This window comes from Amphiura filiformis, chromosome 2 (assembly GCF_039555335.1).
Source record: "Amphiura filiformis chromosome 2, Afil_fr2py, whole genome shotgun sequence".
In the NCBI taxonomy this organism is placed as follows: Eukaryota; Metazoa; Echinodermata; class Ophiuroidea; order Amphilepidida; family Amphiuridae; genus Amphiura; species Amphiura filiformis.
Window position 1 is genome coordinate 32,896,482 of NC_092629.1, and position 22,873 is coordinate 32,919,354.

Below are 22,873 nucleotides of genomic sequence, written 5' to 3' on the forward strand. Positions count from 1 at the left end.
AGTAACACTGATGTCACATGGACTTGATCTTTCTTGCTAAATACAGCCCTGATTACAGTATTACCTCATTATAACTCACTCACCTCACTGAGTACATAAACTGTGGTCCAGTCCACCTAAGTAACACTGATGTCACATGGACTTGATCTTTCTTGCTAAATACAGCCCTGATTACAGTATTACCTCATTATAACTCACTCACCTCACTGAGTACATAAACTGTGGTCCAGTCCACCTGAGTAACACTGATGTCACATGGACTTGATCTTTCTTGCTAAATACAGCCCTGATTACAGTATTACCTCATTATAACTCACTCACCTCACTGAGTACATAAACTGTGGTCCAGTCCACCTAAGTAACACTGATGTCACATGGACTTGATCTTTCTTGCTAAATACAGCCCTGATTACAGTATTACCTCATTATAACTCACTCACCTCACTGAGTACATAAACTGTGGTCCAGTCCACCTGAGTAACACCGATGTCACATGGACCTGGTCTTTCTTGCTAAATACAGCCCTGATTACAGTATTACCTCATTATAACTCACTCACCTCACTGAGTACATAAACTGTGGTCCAGTCCACCTAAGTAACACTGATATCACATGGACTTGATCTTTCTTGCTAAATACAGCCCTGATTACAGTATTACCTCATTATAACTCACTCACCTCACTGAGTACATAAACTGTGGTCCAGTCCACCTGAGTAACACTGATGTCACATGGACTTGATCTTTCTTGCTAAATACAGCCCTGATTACAGTATTACCTCATTATAACTCACTCACCTCACTGAGTACATAAACTGTGGTCCAGTCCACCTGAGTAACACTGATGTCACATGGACTTGATCTTTCTTGCTAAATACAGCCCTGATTACAGTATTACCTCATTATAACTCACTCACCTCACTGAGTACATAAACTGTGGTCCAGTCCACCTGAGTAACACTGATGTCACATGGACTTGATCTTTCTTGCTAAATACAGCCCTGATTACAGTATTAACTCATTATAACTCACTCACCTCACTGAGTACATAAACTGTGGTCCAGTCCACCTGAGTAACACTGATGTCACATGGACTTGATCTTTCTTGCTAAATACAGCCCTGATTACAGTATTACCTCATTATAACTCACTCACCTCACTGAGTACATAAACTGTGGTCCAGTCCACCTGAGTAACACTGATGTCACATGGACTTGATCTTTCTTGCTAAATACAGCCCTGATTACAGTATTACCTCATTATAACTCACTCACCTCACTGAGTACATAAACTGTGGTCCAGTCCACCTAAGTAACACTGATGTCACATGGACCTGGTCTTTCTTGCTAAATACAGCCCTGATTACAGTATTACCTCATTATAACTCACTCACCTCACTGAGTACATAAACTGTGGTCCAGTCCACCTAAGTAACACTGATGTCACATGGACCTGGTCTTTCTTGCTAAATACAGCCCTGATTACAGTATTACCTCATTATAACTCACTCACCTCACTGAGAACATAAACTGTGGTCCAGTCCACCTAAGTAACACTGATATCACATGGACTTGATCTTTCTTGCTAAATACAGCCCTGATTACAGTATTACCTCATTATAACTCACTCACCTCACTGAGTACATAAACTGTGGTCCAGTCCACCTAAGTAACACTGATATCACATGGACTTGATCTTTCTTGCTAAATACAGCCCTGATTACAGTATTACCTCATTATAACTCACTCACCTCACTGAGTACATAAACTGTGGTCCAGTCCACCTGAGTAACACCGATGTCACATGGACCTGGTCTTTCTTGCTAAATACAGCCCTGATTACAGTATTACCTCATTATAACTCACTCACCTCACTGAGTACATAAACTGTGGTCCAGTCCACCTAAGTAACACTGATGTCACATGGACTTGATCTTTCTTGCTAAATACAGCCCTGATTACAGTATTACCTCATTATAACTCACTCACCTCACTGAGTACATAAACTGTGGTCCAGTCCACCTGAGTAACACTGATGTCACATGGACTTGATCTTTCTTGCTAAATACAGCCCTGATTACAGTATTACCTCATTATAACTCACTCACCTCACTGAGTACATAAACTGTGGTCCAGTCCACCTGAGTAACACCGATGTCACATGGACCTGGTCTTTCTTGCTAAATACAGCCCTGATTACAGTATTACCTCATTATAACTCACTCACCTCACTGAGTACATAAACTGTGGTCCAGTCCACCTGAGTAACACTGATGTCACATGGACTTGATCTTTCTTGCTAAATACAGCCCTGATTACAGTATTACCTCATTATAACTCACTCACCTCACTGAGTACATAAACTGTGGTCCAGTCCACCTAAGTAACACTGATGTCACATGGACTTGATCTTTCTTGCTAAATACAGCCCTGATTACAGTATTACCTCATTATAACTCACTCACCTCACTGAGTACATAAACTGTGGTCCAGTCCACCTGAGTAACACTGATGTCACATGGACTTGATCTTTCTTGCTAAATACAGCCCTGATTACAGTATTACCTCATTATAACTCACTCACCTCACTGAGTACATAAACTGTGGTCCAGTCCACCTAAGTAACACTGATGTCACATGGACTTGATCTTTCTTGCTAAATACAGCCCTGATTACAGTATTACCTCATTATAACTCACTCACCTCACTGAGTACATAAACTGTGGTCCAGTCCACCTGAGTAACACCGATGTCACATGGACCTGGTCTTTCTTGCTAAATACAGCCCTGATTACAGTATTACCTCATTATAACTCACTCACCTCACTGAGTACATAAACTGTGGTCCAGTCCACCTAAGTAACACTGATATCACATGGACTTGATCTTTCTTGCTAAATACAGCCCTGATTACAGTATTACCTCATTATAACTCACTCACCTCACTGAGTACATAAACTGTGGTCCAGTCCACCTGAGTAACACTGATGTCACATGGACTTGATCTTTCTTGCTAAATACAGCCCTGATTACAGTATTACCTCATTATAACTCACTCACCTCACTGAGTACATAAACTGTGGTCCAGTCCACCTGAGTAACACTGATGTCACATGGACTTGATCTTTCTTGCTAAATACAGCCCTGATTACAGTATTACCTCATTATAACTCACTCACCTCACTGAGTACATAAACTGTGGTCCAGTCCACCTGAGTAACACTGATGTCACATGGACTTGATCTTTCTTGCTAAATACAGCCCTGATTACAGTATTACCTCATTATAACTCACTCACCTCACTGAGTACATAAACTGTGGTCCAGTCCACCTGAGTAACACTGATGTCACATGGACTTGATCTTTCTTGCTAAATACAGCCCTGATTACAGTATTAACTCATTATAACTCACTCACCTCACTGAGTACATAAACTGTGGTCCAGTCCACCTGAGTAACACTGATGTCACATGGACTTGATCTTTCTTGCTAAATACAGCCCTGATTACAGTATTACCTCATTATAACTCACTCACCTCACTGAGTACATAAACTGTGGTCCAGTCCACCTGAGTAACACTGATGTCACATGGACTTGATCTTTCTTGCTAAATACAGCCCTGATTACAGTATTACCTCATTATAACTCACTCACCTCACTGAGTACATAAACTGTGGTCCAGTCCACCTGAGTAACACTGATGTCACATGGACTTGATCTTTCTTGCTAAATACAGCCCTGATTACAGTATTAACTCATTATAACTCACTCACCTCACTGAGTACATAAACTGTGGTCCAGTCCACCTGAGTAACACTGATGTCACATGGACCTGGTCTTTCTTGTTGAAAACAAAGGAACATACACAGCATTCACCTAAAACCTGTAAAAGAGAAAAATATAATTTTCACAATTTATCCTGTTTGCAATTCTGAAGGCTCATTTCCCAAAATGTTCATGTTCATCAATCCCAAGATTCAATATTCTGAAAAGCAATTTTCTATTATTGTTGGGCTCATTGGGCCTGTCATACATATTTTTGTATACCGGTCACAACAAAAGTCTGTGTTGCTATCTGATGATTGTCAAATAGGGGGATCTAACTGATGCAAACATCACAATAATGCTAGTACCAACTGGGGTTCAGTCACAAAATCATGAAAATGGGGCTGACGTCAATTTCCGCTACTTGTAAATGGGCTTATCTAAACCCTCTGTGCAAATTTCATCTATATAATAATACGCATCGTCTGTCTATCTATCTGTCTGTGTGTCTGTCTGTCCGCCTATTTTCTCGGAGACTGGGGTCGACGTTCCTCAAACTTGGTGGGTGGGTGCAGCTTGGTCTGGGGCAGAACAAGTTTGTATTGGTTAGTGGGTCAAGGTCACCCAGGGGTCATCTGAGGTCAAATTAGTAAAACTGTTTTTCTCGGAGACTGGGGGTCGCACATTCCTCAAACTTAACGGGTGGGTGCGTCTTGACCCGGGACAGAACAAGTTTGTATTGGTTAGTGGGTCAAGGTCACCAGAGGTCATCTAGGGGTCAAATTAGTAAAAACTGTCATATGGGCATGCAACTTGGTGGGTAGGTGCATCTGGACCTAAGACGTAACAAGTTTGTATTGGTTAATGGGTCAAGGTCACCCAGGGGTCATCTGAGGTCAAATTAGTAAAAACTGCTGTATGGGCATGAAATTTGGTGGGTACAATCAACTTTTAGAGTCAAATTTTTGGACGGTCATTTTGGGGTCATCCAAGGTCAAATTACAAAAAACTGTCGTATGGGCATGAAACGTGGTGGGTACAGTCAACATTTAGAGCCAAATTTTGGAAGGTCATATCGAGGTCACAAGGGGTCATCTGAGGTCAAATTAGTAAAAACTGTCCATATGGGCATAAAACTTGGTGAGTACAGTCACCATCAGCCAGGTAATCGCGACAGCCGAGAACCGCTAAATACGGGTAACCGCCTAGTAGTGAAATAATGTGGTAGAGCATTGAAACTGCATCCATGGACAAAACCACCTCCTTGCATTGAAACTAAACTGAGCTCAAAAAGAAACTTATAATTTTTCACAAGGTCATATCTTGAAATCCTGTCCATCAAATTGAACCAAAATTACACACAGATTTACTTCAATACTCTACTCTTAACACATGTCAGTAACCAAGCAGTTATCCAACTGACACAACAGCAAAATGCACTGACATGGGACAGCTTCCTGGACCACATTCACAGCCCAGCCCTGTTTCATGAAAAAAGTGTATGAAACGCAGAAAGCAGCACCGTTTTATCATCTGTGCATCTTGATCTTGTGTGCATTCTCACAGATATTTTGTCCTGGGTGCCAAATGCTGGGCTGTGAAAGTGAAGGAAGTCCAGGAAGCTGTCCCATGACAGTGCATTTTGCTGTTGTGTCAGTTGGACAACTGCTTGGTTACTGACATGTGTTTTAAGTAGAGTATTAAGGTAATCCTGTGTGTAATTTTGGTTCATTTTGATTGACAGTATTTTAAGATATGACCTTGTGATTCACAAGTTGTAAAATATTATAAGTTTCTTTTTGAGCTCAGTTTATATGGACATAACAATCTTCTTTTCCATTCATCTCAAAATGCACTCAATGTGACTCAACCCCCTTTTAGAAATAGCATCCCCAATTGTTCTAAGTTGTATGGATTAAAAATATGAAATATGAACCCGAAAAACAAATTTTAGGGTTTTTTACCAGTAAAATGAATGATACTTAACCAACTCATCATAGGCATTGTAGAAGGCAGCACAACAATAGATATTTGTCTTGTCTTGAAGTGCTATTATTCTAATCTTTGACATCATTCATCAACCTTAAAAATCATAAACCTTCTTTAAGATGCAAAACATACCAAATATTGCTGAATACTCATTGAAAAAGATCCTGATGCCACCGCATCAGCACTCATACTTTGTCTTCTTTCTTTCTTCCTGTGTTCTTTCATTCTTTTCTTTCCTGTTTTCTTTTCTTTCCTTCTTAATTTCTGGATTTTTTCTTACTTCCTGTTTCTTTCTTTCTTTTCTCTTTTTCTTTTCTTCTTTCATTCCTTCTTGCTTCCTTTCTCTTTATTTCCTTCCTTCTTGCTTGGTTCCTTTCCTTCTATCATTCCTTCCATCCATCTTATAATCAATAGTACAATACTCAATTATGTTGTGCCTTACCACCCCGGCTTACCACATCAGAAAAGAATCTCCCATGCACAACAGCCTCCTTGCATTCAGCAGATGGCATCGCATGCCACTCACTAACTCCAATATGAGACCAATTGCCTTTCACTACACCAGCTTGTTTACCAGATGACTGACCTCCTGATTGGTCAATTTCCCACAAGAAGAGTCGACTACAGCCAATCACAACCAGTAGCTTACGGACATCCTTGGAGATGAACAGTTGGGGTTTCGACGATCCTGTAAAAGATTTATTTAAAAAAGTGACAAATTCAGTAAATTTGTGATTAGACATTAATAACTAAAGTATGATTTTGATGAACGGAACTTTCATACAGTATAGAAGCCAGCTCCATGAAATTTTTGTGTTATTGGATAGATGTTTTCAAATGGACAAATCATATACCAAAATATAAAGAAGAGTCTGGAGAATTTTTTTCTGCTGTTGTCAAAAGTGTAACCGGCATGTTCCATTCCATTTCTTTCACGGTTGTTTGATGTGATCATTTATTAATTTTTCTTACAAAAAAACCATTACCGGTATATAATGTTCAATTCTAAGACCTGGACAATACCAACAGCTATCACACTAATATACATATTTTAAAGCTATTTTTAAGATATTTTCATTTCATTTCTATATCAATTTTTTGTTTTTGTTTTTTGTGGTAATTTTTATTCTATACACTGTACATTTTTGTGCAAATTGAGGGCGCTATTTACATATATTTTAAATTTAAATTTGCCAAATAATATGACTTATTCCTTACATTCCATGATAAAAAGTTTTCTTTTTAATTTCCTTGTCATTTGTTAGCATATTTTCTGATCTGCTAATACCATCATGCAAGTGTCTACCCCTTGTAAAGATGCAAACAAGATTTAAGATAAATAGTGCCATCATTGTTCAACTTTACTTAAAAATGGAACAGTTTTACATTGCATCAAACAACCAGTGTACTTACTTGTTACAACAGCCCCTTTGGCATCCTGCGGTTTGTGTGTTACTAATTCCGGGATTCCTTTTATTGTTTGTAGTTTGTCTGTGTCCTTGTGCCAAACAAGAATATCCCCTGTGTGTTGAAGGCATACTAGGAAATTTCCTGAATTGAAAATTTGAAGAAGAAAAAAACATCAAAAATTGATATTTACTTGAAAAAGGAAAATGGGAGCAGCGTGGCACACTGGTTAGGGTCTTTGCCTTTGGTGCGAGAGGTCCCGGGTTCAAATCCCTGCAGGACCATAAAAATATAAAATCGATCTGCTCTCTCTGTGGCTCATCTGGTAAAGGCAGGGCAGATGAACCATGATAAAAGACCTTGTTATGCTGGTTTCATACTTTCCTGCCGCTTGCCGCTCTGCGCAGTCACAACAGAAACACTAGCGGTGACCAGCGGCAAGCCGATATAACGATCACTCCATTGCTTTGCCGTGGCGGCAGTACTGCTGGGAGTTGAATTCAAGTCAACTCGGAGCGGTGCCGCTCTGACGTATGAGAACAAAATACATGTACGATTTTGGAGCGGTGCTGAGCGGCAACAGTGGCTTTCAGAGTCATGCCGCTGCCACTCAGCAGTGTGCCGCTCCGCTTGCAGACAAGTGCAAGCGGCATGATGAAGCGTCATGCCGCTCAGCGGCAAGCGGCAGAAAGTATGAAACCAGCATTACAGTCGGTTCCAATCAGGGTAATGAGCCTGATTGTTGGCTGCACTTGCCTGTCCCGTACATATGCCCTGACCAGCTATTAAATGCGACCCCTTTCACCTAGGGGTGTAGGTAATAATCATGATTTTTGGTCTTAACAGTAAAAACAGAGTTTTCAAAACAACAATTTGTAACTTACGCTTCTTCTAAATATAACCCTAACCCTATATCAGAAACTAAAACCGGGGACTGTGTGCTACACTGCATTCTCACTAATTTGAGCCCCCCTCTAATAAATGCCCCCACTATTTTTTTCAACCACACTGTTCCATAAATGCTGAGTGTCAACATACCATACAATACCCATATTTTTGAACATCGCTGATTTCAAGATATCATTGTGGTGGTAGGCCATTGTTATCGACAATGTTTACAGTATTGGTAGAAATCTCGTATTTTTGTGGAGCACCGCAGTACTATCAGACTGTACTAGCGATATTTTTAAATGGAATTATCATTGTAAAAAAAGGTCCTCTAATTAACGTCCCATTTCGGAAAATGCAATGCCTGGGGGTATTATTTAGAGAATACCAGTGGCGTGTCCAGGGGTGGGGGCTTTGAGTGCTGAAGCCCCCTGTACTTTGTTAAAAATCGTGTAAAATCAGCCGTTTTGGGGCGATGTTAGCCGTCTGAGCCTGGACACGCCGGTGAATATGGTATAACTATCAACTTACCGCAAGGAGACACACATGACACACAAATATGCTGCAGTCGAGACTGTAGTCTGGCTATTTTCTTCTTGGTATCACCTTTGCCGGATGCGGTAATACACAACACTTTCATACGCTGTGTGGACGTGTCTAGAAGGAGCAGATTATTGGCCTATGAAATAAAACAAAAATGTTTATTACATTATATGCGTGAATCATGTTTTGTTCAGGACCTGTGCCTTTAAAACTTCTGCTTTTTTGGTTTAGTACAATAAGGCAGTTGAATAGTGTAACAGTTTGCTCTTGAAGCACATCGACAGGCCAGTCCCTTTGTTGATAAACATTGAAAGTCAACTCATCAATTTACTTCAAAAAATTTGAATAGCAATTTTAGCAAAAACATTATGCAAGTGATACTCTCATGATATTAGCATACAGGGTACAAGACAATTTAGAATAATTAGCAGTAAGTTCCTTGTCCAGCTGGGAATTTCAAGCTAACTCAATTTTTCACGAGAGCATATTAAGGGGGTACTACACCCCTGGCCAGTTTTGTGCCTATTTTTGCATTTTTCTCAAAAATTATAGAGCATTGGTGACAAGTAAGATATATATATTGTAGGGGCAAGGACTGCAACTACTGCACTGGAAACAGTTGTGGAGTTACAGTCAAAAATGAGGGAAAACCAATATTTGATCAATAAATCAATAACTACTTGCCTTGAGTTGCTGAATTTTCAGTGCAGTAGTTGTAGTCCTTGCCCTATAATATACATATCTTACTTGTCACCAATGCGCTATAATTTTTGAGAAAATTGCAAAAATAGGCACAAAATTGGCCAGGGGTGTAGTACCCCCTTAACAACCACCAGGGTTTTAACCCACAAACTCTCGCACCATAGTCGAACGCCTTATCAATTGAGCTATAACTTGACAGTTGGGCAGGACATATCCAATGAAGAAAGTGACAAAATTCCACAAAATACGAATACTGATAGCAGACTTGTAAGGTCTAAAATAATCTATTTTGCATTTTTGAAAAAATTATGTACAGCCTGATGGAAAAAAAAAACCAGTGTTTTCCTGAGAACATTTTACAAAATTGGGGTTGCACCCTTTTGGTCTGGTTACAATTTCTTGAACACCTTACCTGATTTCCCTGCCAGGCCAATTTTGGCCATGGCTGTTTGGACTTCAAGTCCGGTGTGTGGGTCACTTTTACATCCACCCGCATCTTGCTAGGTAACCTCTGAGTGATGATGTCATCTTTTACAGGTTAAATTCTATGGATATGAACACATACTCCTTGCTTTGAGACCCGCTCATCTTTCGTCCTTGACCTGCGAAAAAAAAAAACAGAAAGAGAGAGAGAAAAAGTCACAGATTTGTATTATGCAATTTAAGATGTACATTGTAATGTGTTTTACAGAAAGCTGTTGACCACTTTGGCGTACACGGTCTGTGCAATAAATCACTTGATGTTGTACATGTAGCAATGAATGAGTTAAAGCAATATTATAACATTTTCCAAAAAAATAGATTAGCATTTCTTTGCCATAAAATGTTAGCTTTTACTGTCAGATATATCCCCTTTTATTTTTGAGCTGAACAACTACGGCAAAGCAAAGAAAATTGGAATTTACTACCAGCGCACGTGTCACCAATACATACCACTCCTTCGGTCATGTTGTGGTACGACCCTTTGTTGTGTGTATATCACCGTCGCCCACGCCGCGTAGCCTACATACTGTGTACTGTGTGTTATGAACATCGTGTATGCGTTCGACTAACGATTCCATCGTAATAATAAATGGCTGAATCAGCCTTTTATTCAAAATCTCTGATTTTGACAAAACTACAGCACCTAGAATCTTGATTTTTGCAGGGGATATTGGTTTAATAAAGTACAATTTAATCGTGTAAAAAATGAATTAAAAAATTCAGTGAGGCGTCCTCCTCAGCAAATGTTATAATATGGCTTTAATGGATTATAATACTGAACCTAATAAGCATAGGGAAATGCGCTATTTTTGAGAGCAAAATGCATGTGCCAGTTTTTGAAAATGCACAAAAATGCACAATTTTTTACCAATATGCTTGATTTTTCTCCCCAAAAAGTTCAAATATAAATGCAATATTTAAAAAAATGTAATGTTTTTCTTTTATATTTTCTTGCACAAATTTTGCGTCAGCCTGCTTTCTATACTTTTTTAACATGAATTGCGTTGCAGATCATTATGGATTCTTTGATTTTAGGATGGTTATTTTGGGCAAATCTTAAAATTTGCGGTCGGACCTAAAATGTGCAAATGTATAATTTTCGGCGCTTTTTGCACGTCACACATTTTCCATGTCCATAACTGAACCACTCGCAATGATTTTGGAGTAGGGGCCTACAATGGGCTATTTCAGTTGAAATCCATACTACCCGTGAGGAAGATTTTGGAAATTTCCAGGGGGAGTATGTTTTTCAAATGTAATTCGCCAGAGTTAAGAGGGGTACTAGACCGTACTACACCCTTATTTTATGTATATATTATAGGGGCAAGAACTACAACTAATGCACTGGAAATTTTATTTCAGCACAGCCAACAGTTCAAGGACTAGCCATCCATGCCCAACAAGATACAGCATCCGGACGGACGGAAGCACGGATATTGCAATAGAGAGTGTCAACATTTTTAAGGCTCTCAATTATTTATATAGATATAGCAATTTGTATTGGATTTTGTGCCTGATTTGAAACGTGACATTTTTTGTTAGTTCACTGGAAGTGTTTTTTTCTAGTGTGTGGGGGTATCAGAATTATAGAAGCCAAAAAAAATAGTGATGTGTTACCCAGAAGTGGGAAAAATGAGAAGGTTGGGTCGGTCGATCTATCTTTTTATTATTTTTTTAACCCTAGAAGTACAAAGGGTTTTTTATCCATCATAAAAAACATGTGTGTTTATGCCCAAACGGACGACCTTTAAGCTAATCGTAGATCCATCCTTTGCGCTCATTTTAGTGATAAAATTTTTACCCCAGCAGGGTAGGACCGGCCATCAAAAATAACCAGGGGGTTGGCAAGGCCCACCATGCATTGGTAGTACAGTCAAGTCCATGATTATCATTTTGCTCTTGTAAAATTATTCCAAGAGCATGACTTTTTGCTAATGTTAGTTAGGTCATTTCCTTTTATATTTAGGAGAAAATTCTGTGAAAATTGCATGTTCATAGAATTTTTAGCTGAAAATCAATTTTGCCTATGATACTTTTGTACATAGCCAGAATTTCCAAAATTTGCATGGGCGCTCACATTATACGTTATAGCGACATTATATGGGGAATGTTTGTACTTATTTTGGTATCATTGGATCTGTGAGAAGACCCATAGCTATACATTGGTACCAAATATAATGGTATATGATGGTTTAAGGCCATGCGTTTTGAACTGAACACCCAAAAAGGTGATGGAGTCACACTTTTCACTGTGATCGTTTTGTTTTTTGAGTATATCTTTAGAAGTAAAAAAGATGTGACAGTAAATTTGATATCAATTGAAAGCTAGGATATCAATGATTAATTATGAAAAGTTTCAATAAGATGTCTTGAACAGATGCATAATGTCACTCAATTCAAAAATTAGTGTATACCAATAAATTTGGTATCAAAAGAAAGCTGACATGTAAACAGTTATTCTATAGTTGAAACAATAAACTGCCTTGAGTTAATGATACGGGCATGTGCTTCGAACTCAACATCTAAAATGGGTGAGTGGCATCACATTTTGACTGTGGTCATTAGTTTTTTTTATTGTATCATTGGAATAAAAAATGATTTGATAGTAAATTTGGTATCAAATGATATCTAAAACACCAATTATTAATTATGGAAAGGTGTGATCAATAGGATATATTTTGAACATCTACAGTTCTACATACATGTATAGCATGGGACTCAATTCAATTGGCCAAGGCAGGGTGACGAGGTAGCACAAACTCTAAGGCAAGATTTCATTTTGGGATCCTTGTAGTCGGTGTGCAAATTTGGTATTAAAAAAAAAGCTGACATTATTATATCTACACTTTTATTTTGTAAAAAGTTGAAATAGTAACCTGCTTTGGGCAAAAAGATGGTTATTTTCATCACTTTTATAAGGGCTGTATCATTTTATGAAAGTGATAACCCCTTTACATTTATTGTACATAGTACATACAGTCATACATGTAGGAAAGCCCTTACTCTGATCTACAATGTATTAGAAAATGACATAAAATAAGATGCAGGGGTAGCACAGAAATGTAAATGACAGTAACCCCTAGCTTGTACCACTCATTCACATAACTGTAGCATTACAACCTTACATCTGATAGTGTTTCTGAGTCCATTGTTGGATTCCAATTTCCTTTCAGAATTTGTATACTTTTATTGTGCTGGGGGTATGGTTTGAAAAATATGGGCATTTGAAGGTGGAAGAGTGTCGCGAATTTCAAAAATCAGTGTGTGACAAAAATTTGGCAAGGTTGCCATAACTGAAAATTAGGGAGGGGTCCCCCCCCCCTTCGTAGTCTGTGTAACAAAATATGGCTCAGTAGTTCTAGGGTTAAACCTTCAGTTTTTAAAAATCTCCACAAATATTAAATTTAATGATTCTTCCATTAGGGACATTTTGTCAATTTTGCCTACCGGATAATTGATAGATAAGACTAGTCTTTCAAAAAATGGTAATTTTATGTGAAAAACATTGATTTTTTGAACATAGTAAAAATTGTCATTGCGACCCTGATTTTTTCTTAGATTCGGTTGCTGAGGGAAACACAACGTTGTATTTTTTTTTAATTGAGCCAGCAGTGTGTGAAACTTGAGCTCTTATTCTTCTGCCATATCGTATTTTTCTTCGTTTACATCAAGGTCTTCATTTTCGGGTCGGTAAAAGTTACATGCTATCCATCCAGTTTACAATGACTTTATCAAAAGCAATTACATCACTTGTTACCTGCTTCGTGGTGTCTTTGCCATGGTAGGAACACCAGCAAACATCTGTTTGTTAAAACGTACCGCCACAGATCCGTAAAGAAGGATAGTATGATTATTTCTGTTATGACTCTGGCTGCCATGGATTTGGTAGCCTGCATAGTGGTGAATCCCATCAATATCTTGATTTCTGTGTTATATCTTGCATATAATGTGAATGATGGTCACCTGTATGGTTTGGATACCTTGAATGTTACCGATGATCACTTAAATACCACAAATAATTTGACTCTTACTGAAGCGGATATTTCCGAAGATATATGCAGCAAAGTTACCAGTGGGAAAATATGTGACATTTATTCGTTCACTTTCTTAACAGTGACAGCATCATCTGGATTGCTTCATACACCATTAGCAATAAATTGCTATTATGTTATTAGTGGTATAGCATCAGAGGGAATCCGAATCAAAAGCGCACTGTTACTTATGTCAGCATCCATTTTCATTGGTGTATTGGTAGGAATTATGCCAAAATCTTCATGGGTTTTTAAGATTTTCTGTGGAGTACTGTTCGTCATGGTTTTCCTAACCATAACCACATTTCAAACTTTGACGCTGTTTAATGTTTTCCGACGGCAGCGGGACTCAAAAGAATTTGGAAAAAAACTTGAAGAATCTTCTGGATGTGTCAACAGTGAAGAAAGCATGGAGAGAGGTAGAGAGAAAAGATTGCAAAAAGAAATGAGGAAAAAAAATCATAAAGCAAGGCGAAATCAAATTGCAAAATGGTTATATATGGTATGACATGGTTTTTTTTCTTCACTACAATAACAACTATAGCAGCACGTCATCTCAAATCTAAGTTTACAAGTATTTCTATTATAATAATATTTGAAGTACTGAGCCAGCTATATCACCTCAATAACATGACAAATGTGTTTATATACGGATTGAGGACACACAAATTTAAAACTGAAGTGCAAAAAATAAAATTAAAAGGTCAAAACATTCCCATAACTCATGTTAGTAATAACCAGGGGTGCAAATTGTGATTATTTCCTCAGGAGCAAGGTTTTTAAGCTCAAGATTTCCTCAATCAGAACAGATATAAAATAGGTTTGTTCTGCACTTCGAAAGATGAGAATGGTAACATAGGATGTTTTTTAAAGAGACTCTACATGTAAATTGTAAAGTCTTTAAGCTTTCAAAAAGGGCATTATTTGGGGAAGTGGGCGCGCATAGCACGCACAAATTTTGTATTTTATACTACACTGTAGTTTGGCCGGGGGGTACATCCATATATTGACATACGTCATGTGCCTATGAAATGACCCCTTTATTTTTGGCAAATCCTACACCCAATGACCCCGTTTTTTTCAGTAGCGTACACTGAATGACCCCCTTCCATGAACAATTAGTCCTCAAAATAAATAAGTTTTGTCAATTTTGTCAACACCGAATGACCCCTTTTTTTCCTCAAAATTTCTACACAGATAGACCCCTAGTTTCGTACGCTGGTGGGCACAGGTACGTCACTTTCATATCCCATATTTCTTGAACAATCATGTGAATTCCTCAATATTTATTAGCTTCATTGCTTCACCTATTAACTTATTATCTATCTTTTAATCTGTTTCCCTCTTCTACCTTCTCCTCCTCTTCTTCTTTCTCTTCCCTCTCCTCTTTTCTTTTTCTTCTCCCTTCCTCTTTTTTCCTCGCTTCCTTTTTTTTTTTTCTTCTAAAGACATTATTTCTTCAATTTTGACTGTCATTTCCTAGGAGCGGTGCTCCCCGCTGCTCCCGCACAATTTGCATGATTGCATCCCTGGTAATAACATGTAACTTTCTTTTCGATTCAGTTTTATTTGTTTGTTAAACAAATAAGACTTTTTTAGCCTACATTGTATTTAGTGTTGTACTCTCAATCAAGGACAAAGATATACTCGCAATCGAGGACAAAGATGTACTCGCAATCGAAAAACAAAGATGTACTCGCAATCGAGGACAAAGATGTACTCGCAATTAAGGACAAAGATGTACCTGCAATCGAGGACAAAGATGTACTCACAATTGAGGACAAAGATTTATCGCAATCAAGACAAAGATATACTCACAATCGAGGACAAAGATGCACTCACAATCAAGGACAAAGATGTACTCGCAAAGTCGCAATTAAGGACAAAGATGTACTACAATCGAGGACAAAGATGTACTCATAATCGAGGACAAAGATTCATTCAATGAAGTCATAAAACATCAATTGCTGTATCTAAATGTAGTAAGTAATGAAAATTTGGCAAAATTGTTGTGATTTAATGCGTTGATTAGGGGAAGGGGTATGAACGTTTGGACAGTATTTATTGTGGGACATTAGAGCACATCAGACATATCGAATTGCATTCTGAATACAAAGAATGTCCTGATATCAAATAATTTTGATTTTTTTTGAAATTCGCAATTATATGTACACATTTTATGGCAAATGATTACAAATTGATATTTTTGATATACATGTATAACAGTACTCAAAGTAAACTTTATAAATCTGATAATTTATACTTAAAGTGTATGTAGGTGGGATGAAAAGCCGACGATCAATTGAAAATTTTGGCCTTTCGTATTGAAGATATGAATTTTTGTCCCCAAAACACACAAAAAAATTAAGTCTTTTTGGGAACAAAATCCATATATTCAATATGAAAGGTCAAAATTTTCAATTGATCGTCGGCTTTTCCTCCCAGCTACATACACTTTAAGAATATATCATTAGATTTATCATATTTACTTCGAGGACTGTTATATCAAAATGTGAAAAATATCAAATTTTAATAATTTGTCATAAAATTTGTATTATATCGTGAATTTCTAAAAATGAAAATTATTTGATATCAGAAAGACATGCTTCGTATTCAGAATTCAATTCGATACGTCTGAGGTGCTTTTATGTCCCACAAAAAATACTGTCTAAACGCTTCAAAACGCTCATTCCAGATCCCTTAAAAGAATGTTTACCTATTTTTGACTGAAAATATGGAAATGCATACATTTGGTTTTTGGGCCTCATATTAAAGTCATAACTGCGAAACTGTTGGTCTAAAGTATATAAAAGCATAGAATAGCAAATTTGGGCAAAAAATGTTCAGTTTTTGAGTTTTTTTGGCCCACTGGCAAACAAAGTAGGTCTAAGACAGCTCCGGCAAAGATATCAGAAAAAAAAATCAAAATCATTTGAAGATTCTTCAGTCAATCAATTAACACTTTAAATTACATACATAACAATACAAGTTTTGAGCATTTCCTGTACGTTTTTTACGAGGGATGATTGGAAAACTGGGGTTTTTTTTACTGAAAGTCCTATATCATGTCTTTCTCCTGTAATATTTGTTTTTAATAAAATACTTTCAGAGAAAAAAATAATATGGGTATGTTAAAACTACGAAAAATGTGATTTTATTATGTTACACCCTGTATAATTCATACACACCCTGTATAACATTTGATGTTAACATAATCTGTATTCCTATATGGTCATTTTCACGGTAAAGGGTGTAACTTTGGATTTTTAACATTTTAATCCGTAGTGTTCTAATAAAGCCACATAATTCCATGATTTTTGGCCACATAAGTCAACTAGTTAGCAGCTACCTTGGGTAGCATAATCAGCTTTGGGAGTTACTGCGTTCAGTTTTAGCAGGCTTAAATGTACTTAATATTGCCATTTTGAAAAACTATAAAAAACAGTAACATTTTTGTAAAACCCTGTGTTTTCTTCAGTTAGTTCATGGATAATTTTCTTATCCTGAAAGTACAGTCATATGTTCAGTAAACACTGCCACATTAGATTTAATTGTGAACAGCCCTGTATTTTTGAGAACCGGACTTGATATTTGTTGTTTCGAGGCTTCATTTTCCGTTAACAATTGTTAACAAACTTTGTGGGTGTAGCTTTGGTTCATAATTCTTGGTTATTTCTTCACTTTTCTTGATTCATAACAGTTGTTATCTTAACTTGAAATGGGTAACAAAAATTAGTCGATTTGCAAGCTTTTAAAATTTTTATAAAATCTTGACTTCAAAGAGCCGTTTTCCGTTAACTTTTTGAAGCCTCCGAAACAAACTGTTCAGCAAGCTTGTGCAAATATAAATAAAAGAGCTCATCCAATCTATTTATCAAAATGTAGCAAAGTAGATCCTCAAGTCACATGTTTTTAAATCGTGGAGATATATATCACCGTTTGAAAATGGGACCCAATACAAACTTTCCGTTAACAATTGAAGCCTCCGAAACAAATGAAGCCTCCGAAACAACAATAAGATTAATTATCATCTATGCATATCTAAATTGGTGTGTTTCATACTGATATCTGCATTGTAATTATTACTTGATATGTGCAGAATGTCATAAATTAAAAAAAAAAATTGACATTATGGTTAATGTTTGAAAAATATACTGATACCCAAAAAAGCCTGTTTCGGAGGCTTCACATGCAAAAAACACCATACTTAACAAATGGGTGAAAAAATTAACATGTGATAAATCTACAATATCTGCCGCATAGAATCATTGATTCAATACACACAAGAAAATAACAGCTTAGAGGATCCCAACACTGTTGTTTTCAAAAAAACTACTTCTGCAATGTTTAACAATTGTTAACATGAAGCCTCCAAAACAAAAAAATGACTTGCTGTGATAATTTAATTTTTGTCACAACTGAAATTCAATACTTAGAAGCAAAGCATGAAAATTGGTAATTGTGATATTTTTTACCTATTTTTTATGTCAACTTGTAGTAGTTAGCCAAATATTTTACTTTTATGATCACCTGTGTTGTTAACTGAAGCCTCCGAAACACAAATCGCTTGAATTGCCATTTCTAAAAAATAACTCCAATTTCTGTGAAACTTGGCTGGGAGGTTCCTTTCATCAAGTAGTATTTGTACATGAAGTTAGACATTCAAATTATTTTAGGAACCCAATTAACACTTAAAAAATATGTTTAAGGTTTTTAAATTTCCATTGTAAATGACACTTGATGTTAAAAATTTTCAAAACTGCAATTACAAACATAGCAAAACATGGTATAAAATTAACTTATATCTGTTGACTTACTTTGGAATGGGATTTCACATGTATTCCAGCTTTCATGTCATATTTTCTGAGGTTATGTAAAATACATTTTTTCTTAGATTTTAACCAAAATGTTATGGAAATGTCAATTTTTTTATTAGAAATCAAAAGGTTTAAGCCTTGAAACATTATTTTACTGGAATTTAAGTTGCTTCTATGCATGATTTCAGTAAACAGAAACATATTTAAGTGGTTTGAAATTTTGACCCTAAAAATCAAAAGTTACACCCTTTACTGTGAAAATGACCATATAGAGTCAGCTTTCCAAATATGTTTATGGTACTTTAATGTCAATTGGATGTAGATAGAATAAAAGCTATGTTCATTTGAATCAGAATTGGTGACTTTTCTCTCAAAGTGTAACTTTTTTCATGTACCAACTTATGACATACAGTTCTGGCTCAACCAGAAAGATGTACATGTACGTGTTGACTGTCACCATCACATATATTGACGCACTTTACATGTAGCGTACTGGTACAGGTACTTTAATCATTTTAATTTATTACCAACTTCATATTTTTTACTCTGATATTAAAACAGAAAAAGTGCAGTGATTTATACGCTATGTACGGGCATAAACCTGTATTAAGGTGGTTCGAAACGATGTTTCTGGAAAACAGAAACTGAATTTAGAACCATTTGAATAGATTGAATAAGTTAAGCTAAATACACTGAGCAAAATAGTTTTTGTTTGAAGGAAATCGGACATACGGTTGTCAAGATATACATGTTTTTAGTTTCTTTGTATTTTATCATTTTTGCCAATATATTGATGAAGTTAAGGGATCTAAAATGAGCGTTTATTATGCTTCGACAGTATTTTTGTGGGACATGAGAGCACCTCAGACCTATCGAATTGCATTCTGAATACTGGCATGTCTTTCTGATATCAATAATTTTCATTTTTTGAAAATCACAATATAACACAAATTTTATGACAAATTATAAAAATTTGATATTTTTCAAATTTTTGATATATACCTATCCTCGAAGTAAATTATATAAATCTAATGTTATATTCTTAAAGTGTATGTAGCAGGGAGGAAAAGCCGACGGTCAATGAAAATTTTGACCTTTCATATTTAAGATATGGATTTTTTTCCTAAAAAGACCTAATTTTTTTTTTTTTTTGTTTTGGGAAAAAAAATCCATATCTTCAGATCAATACGAAAGGTCAAAATTTTCAATTGATCGTCGGCTTTTCATCCCACCTACGTACACTTAAAAGTATAAATCATCAGATTTCTAAAGTTTACTTCAAGTACTGTTAAATATCAAAAATATCAATTTTAATGATTTGCCATAAAATGTGTATTAAATTGCTAATTTCAAAAATCAAAATTATTTGATATCAGAATGACATTCTTCAGATTCAGAATGCAATTCGATATGTCTGATGTGCTCTGATGTCCCAAAATAAATACTGTCCAAACGTTTCATACTCAGTTTTAATGAGGAAAATTGGCAAAATGTGCTCATGAATATTCATGTTTGCCAATATTATACCAATATCTTATGAATAAACCTTCATACTACTTTTATTTTATATGATTTTGACATGATTTGACATGAAACTTTGCCAATGTGTTTCTATGGCCTAAAACATTAACATGTGATTTTCCCGCCCATCTAATTTGCATATTTGCATAATTGATTAGCATTATACAAAAGGCTAATTAATTATGCAAATATGCAAATTAGATGTTAAAGGTTTAGGTCATAGAGACACATTGGCAAAGTTTCAGGTCAAAATACTTAAAGGTAAAAGTAGTATGAAGGTTTATTCATAAAATATTGGCAAAAATATTGGCAAAAATTAATATTAATGAGCACATTTTGCCAATTTTCCTCATTAACTTCATCAATATATTGGCAAAAACAATAGAATACAAAGAATCTTTCAACAGCAATATCTCAAAAACCGTTTGTCCGATTTGGCTCAAATTTTAGAATTAAGATTATTTTGCATATCTCTCTGCAACAAGTCTATTTTAATCTCAATCAGAGCAACTTGATTTTGCCTTTCGTACCCCCTTAAGCTAACAGCACAGTTGACAGAAATTAACTAACCACTGTGGCCAAGACACACATAAAGCTTTTAGCAATCAGGCAACCGAGACAAACAAACAGTTAAATTCCTTGACCAGTTAGCTCAATTTATTCTGAAAACAATTTATTCTGAAAACAAACATACTGCATCCTGCTCAAACTTGAATAATCTGACCCTACTATGGGCTATTCCAGTTGAAATCCACACTACCCCTGTGGAAGATTTTGGAAATATCTTCCACAGGGGGAGTATGTTTTTCAAATGTAATTTGTCAGGGTTAATCATTTTGAAACCCATACTCCCCCTGTATTATGGCTATTGGCTTTTACAGATATCTTCCACTTAACTGGAGTGAGTATTTCAAATGGAAGTTACCCAACTGTTTATTCTATTCAATGCATATACTCCGCCTGTGGAAGACTTAAATAGCTAAATCTTCCACAGGGGCAGTGTGAATTTTAAATGGAATAACAGTACATGTGTTTTAACCGGGGAGGGGGGCACTCATGTATAAAAGTTGTAAGCATCCGCGTGAATTGACTTCAAAAATGACCCTAAGCTAGGATGTCGAAAATTTGTCAAACTAACCCTAAACAAGAATTTTACTCAAATAAAAACACCCTAAGCGAGGAATTTGTTTGAAATTTACCCTTAAACAAGGACAGACAAATAATATAAAAACACCATAAGTGAGGAACTGGTTTGAAATTTGCCCCTTTTCATTGCGTGTGTCGGTAGAGTGCCATTCAGTGACAGTGACGTTATCGGTCAGCTTAAAATTGGCGCTGGATAAGTTGGCTCCAATTTTTTTTAAAATCTGGTTAGTAAAATTGCTCAGAAACCACTCTTTTGTGCCGAATAACTCGATAAATATGTCACCGCTAATGTCTGTTAACTGGGTAATTTGTAAAAATTACCCTAAACGAGGATCGTCCTTAAAAAAAAACCCTTCTTTTAGTAAAATGTTTTGAGACCCTAATCGCGGATCCGTGTGGATCCTCGTTTTGCTTTTCAAAACCACCCTAAATCTGTGTTTTCGTTCACGCGGATGCTTACAACTTTCATGAGTGATCCCCCCAGGGTTTTTATAGAAGGTGCGAGGTTGAATCGTTGTAGTGAAATTGCGGTATTTGACAAATTTATTTTAAAAGTAAACAGTTTACATTGTTAAATTGGGAGTTTTTTAAAATATTATTTCTTCACAGTAAATCAGGCTGCGATTTAGATGCATTCAGTTGAGATTTTTTGAACACCTAACCCCATTGATTAAAAAAACCACAAGATTCATGAAACACAGAAAATGCGACCCTGGCGTGGCCTGGCCTCCAGCCTTAACTATAAACCTCAATTCATGGTGCATGACCTTATTTTACCGGTATTGATCTGACAAAAAGAAATTTTTTTTTGCACTAGCTTCTTTCAAGGCATATTTTCCCATTGACTCCAATGTGCAACTTGAACGGAAAATAATTCAAAAATAATATGCAAAATTGCTTCAAAAAACCAAGTTGAATTCATTTTAGAATATCCGAGGCCGAATACAAAGAAAGGTTTTAAACAGAACTAATAACTCTTCTTCCATTAAATTTTAAAAGAGAATATGTCAATCTCAATATATTTTTCAAGTGCAATCTTGGCTTATGTAATTTTTAATGGTATTTTAACAAAGACCGTCCCACCACCAGATTTTTCTCTGATTCTTTGCTGGTAACAGCTTTCTATGGGCTTTTTTTTTTCAGAGTATGGTGCCCATTTGGAACCAGCTCCCTAATATTATCAGGTCCACCATTTCTGTGGCTCCATTTTTATTAAAGCAAGAAGTTTTGAAGTTTTACCAATCCAAATTTGCTCGCACCTTTGATGCAACTTGTGTTTGCACTTGGACCTCTTTTTGTAATTGTCCAAATTGCAGGCAAACTTAACAATAACCTGCATTTTTCTCCCTCTGATTTATTATTCCCTTCCCTTCTTTTTTGGATTAGGTGGGGCGGTCTGCACCTGTTTGCTCCAGCCATTCACTGGACTTAAAAATATATTCCTTTCATGATATTGTGTAATCGAGTGATCGTCAGACATCACACAGTCCCCATGTAATAGGTGATCAACACCTGTAGTGCTAGGGGGCTCACATGTTCAAGAACTGGAAGGGTATCACCATCAGTTTGCAATGACAAGTCA

The 22,873-nt window shown here is 36.4% G+C and overlaps 1 protein-coding gene across 1 annotated transcript in view; it reads right to left on the bottom strand.

Moving 5' to 3' along the window:
* LOC140140078 (ciliogenesis and planar polarity effector 1-like) overlaps positions 1–22,873 on the bottom strand; it is a 33,685-nt gene that overhangs the window by 5,693 nt on the left and 5,119 nt on the right. The window contains exons 2-6 of the mRNA XM_072161900.1: positions 9,706–9,895; positions 8,580–8,727; positions 7,167–7,304; positions 6,209–6,441; positions 3,773–3,882 (exon numbers count right to left, since the gene is read on the bottom strand). Of these exons, the coding sequence (XP_072018001.1) occupies positions 3,773–3,882; positions 6,209–6,441; positions 7,167–7,304; positions 8,580–8,727; positions 9,706–9,789 (713 nt within the window). The 5' untranslated portion in view covers positions 9,790–9,895. The remainder of the gene's footprint in view (positions 1–3,772; positions 3,883–6,208; positions 6,442–7,166; positions 7,305–8,579; positions 8,728–9,705; positions 9,896–22,873) is intronic.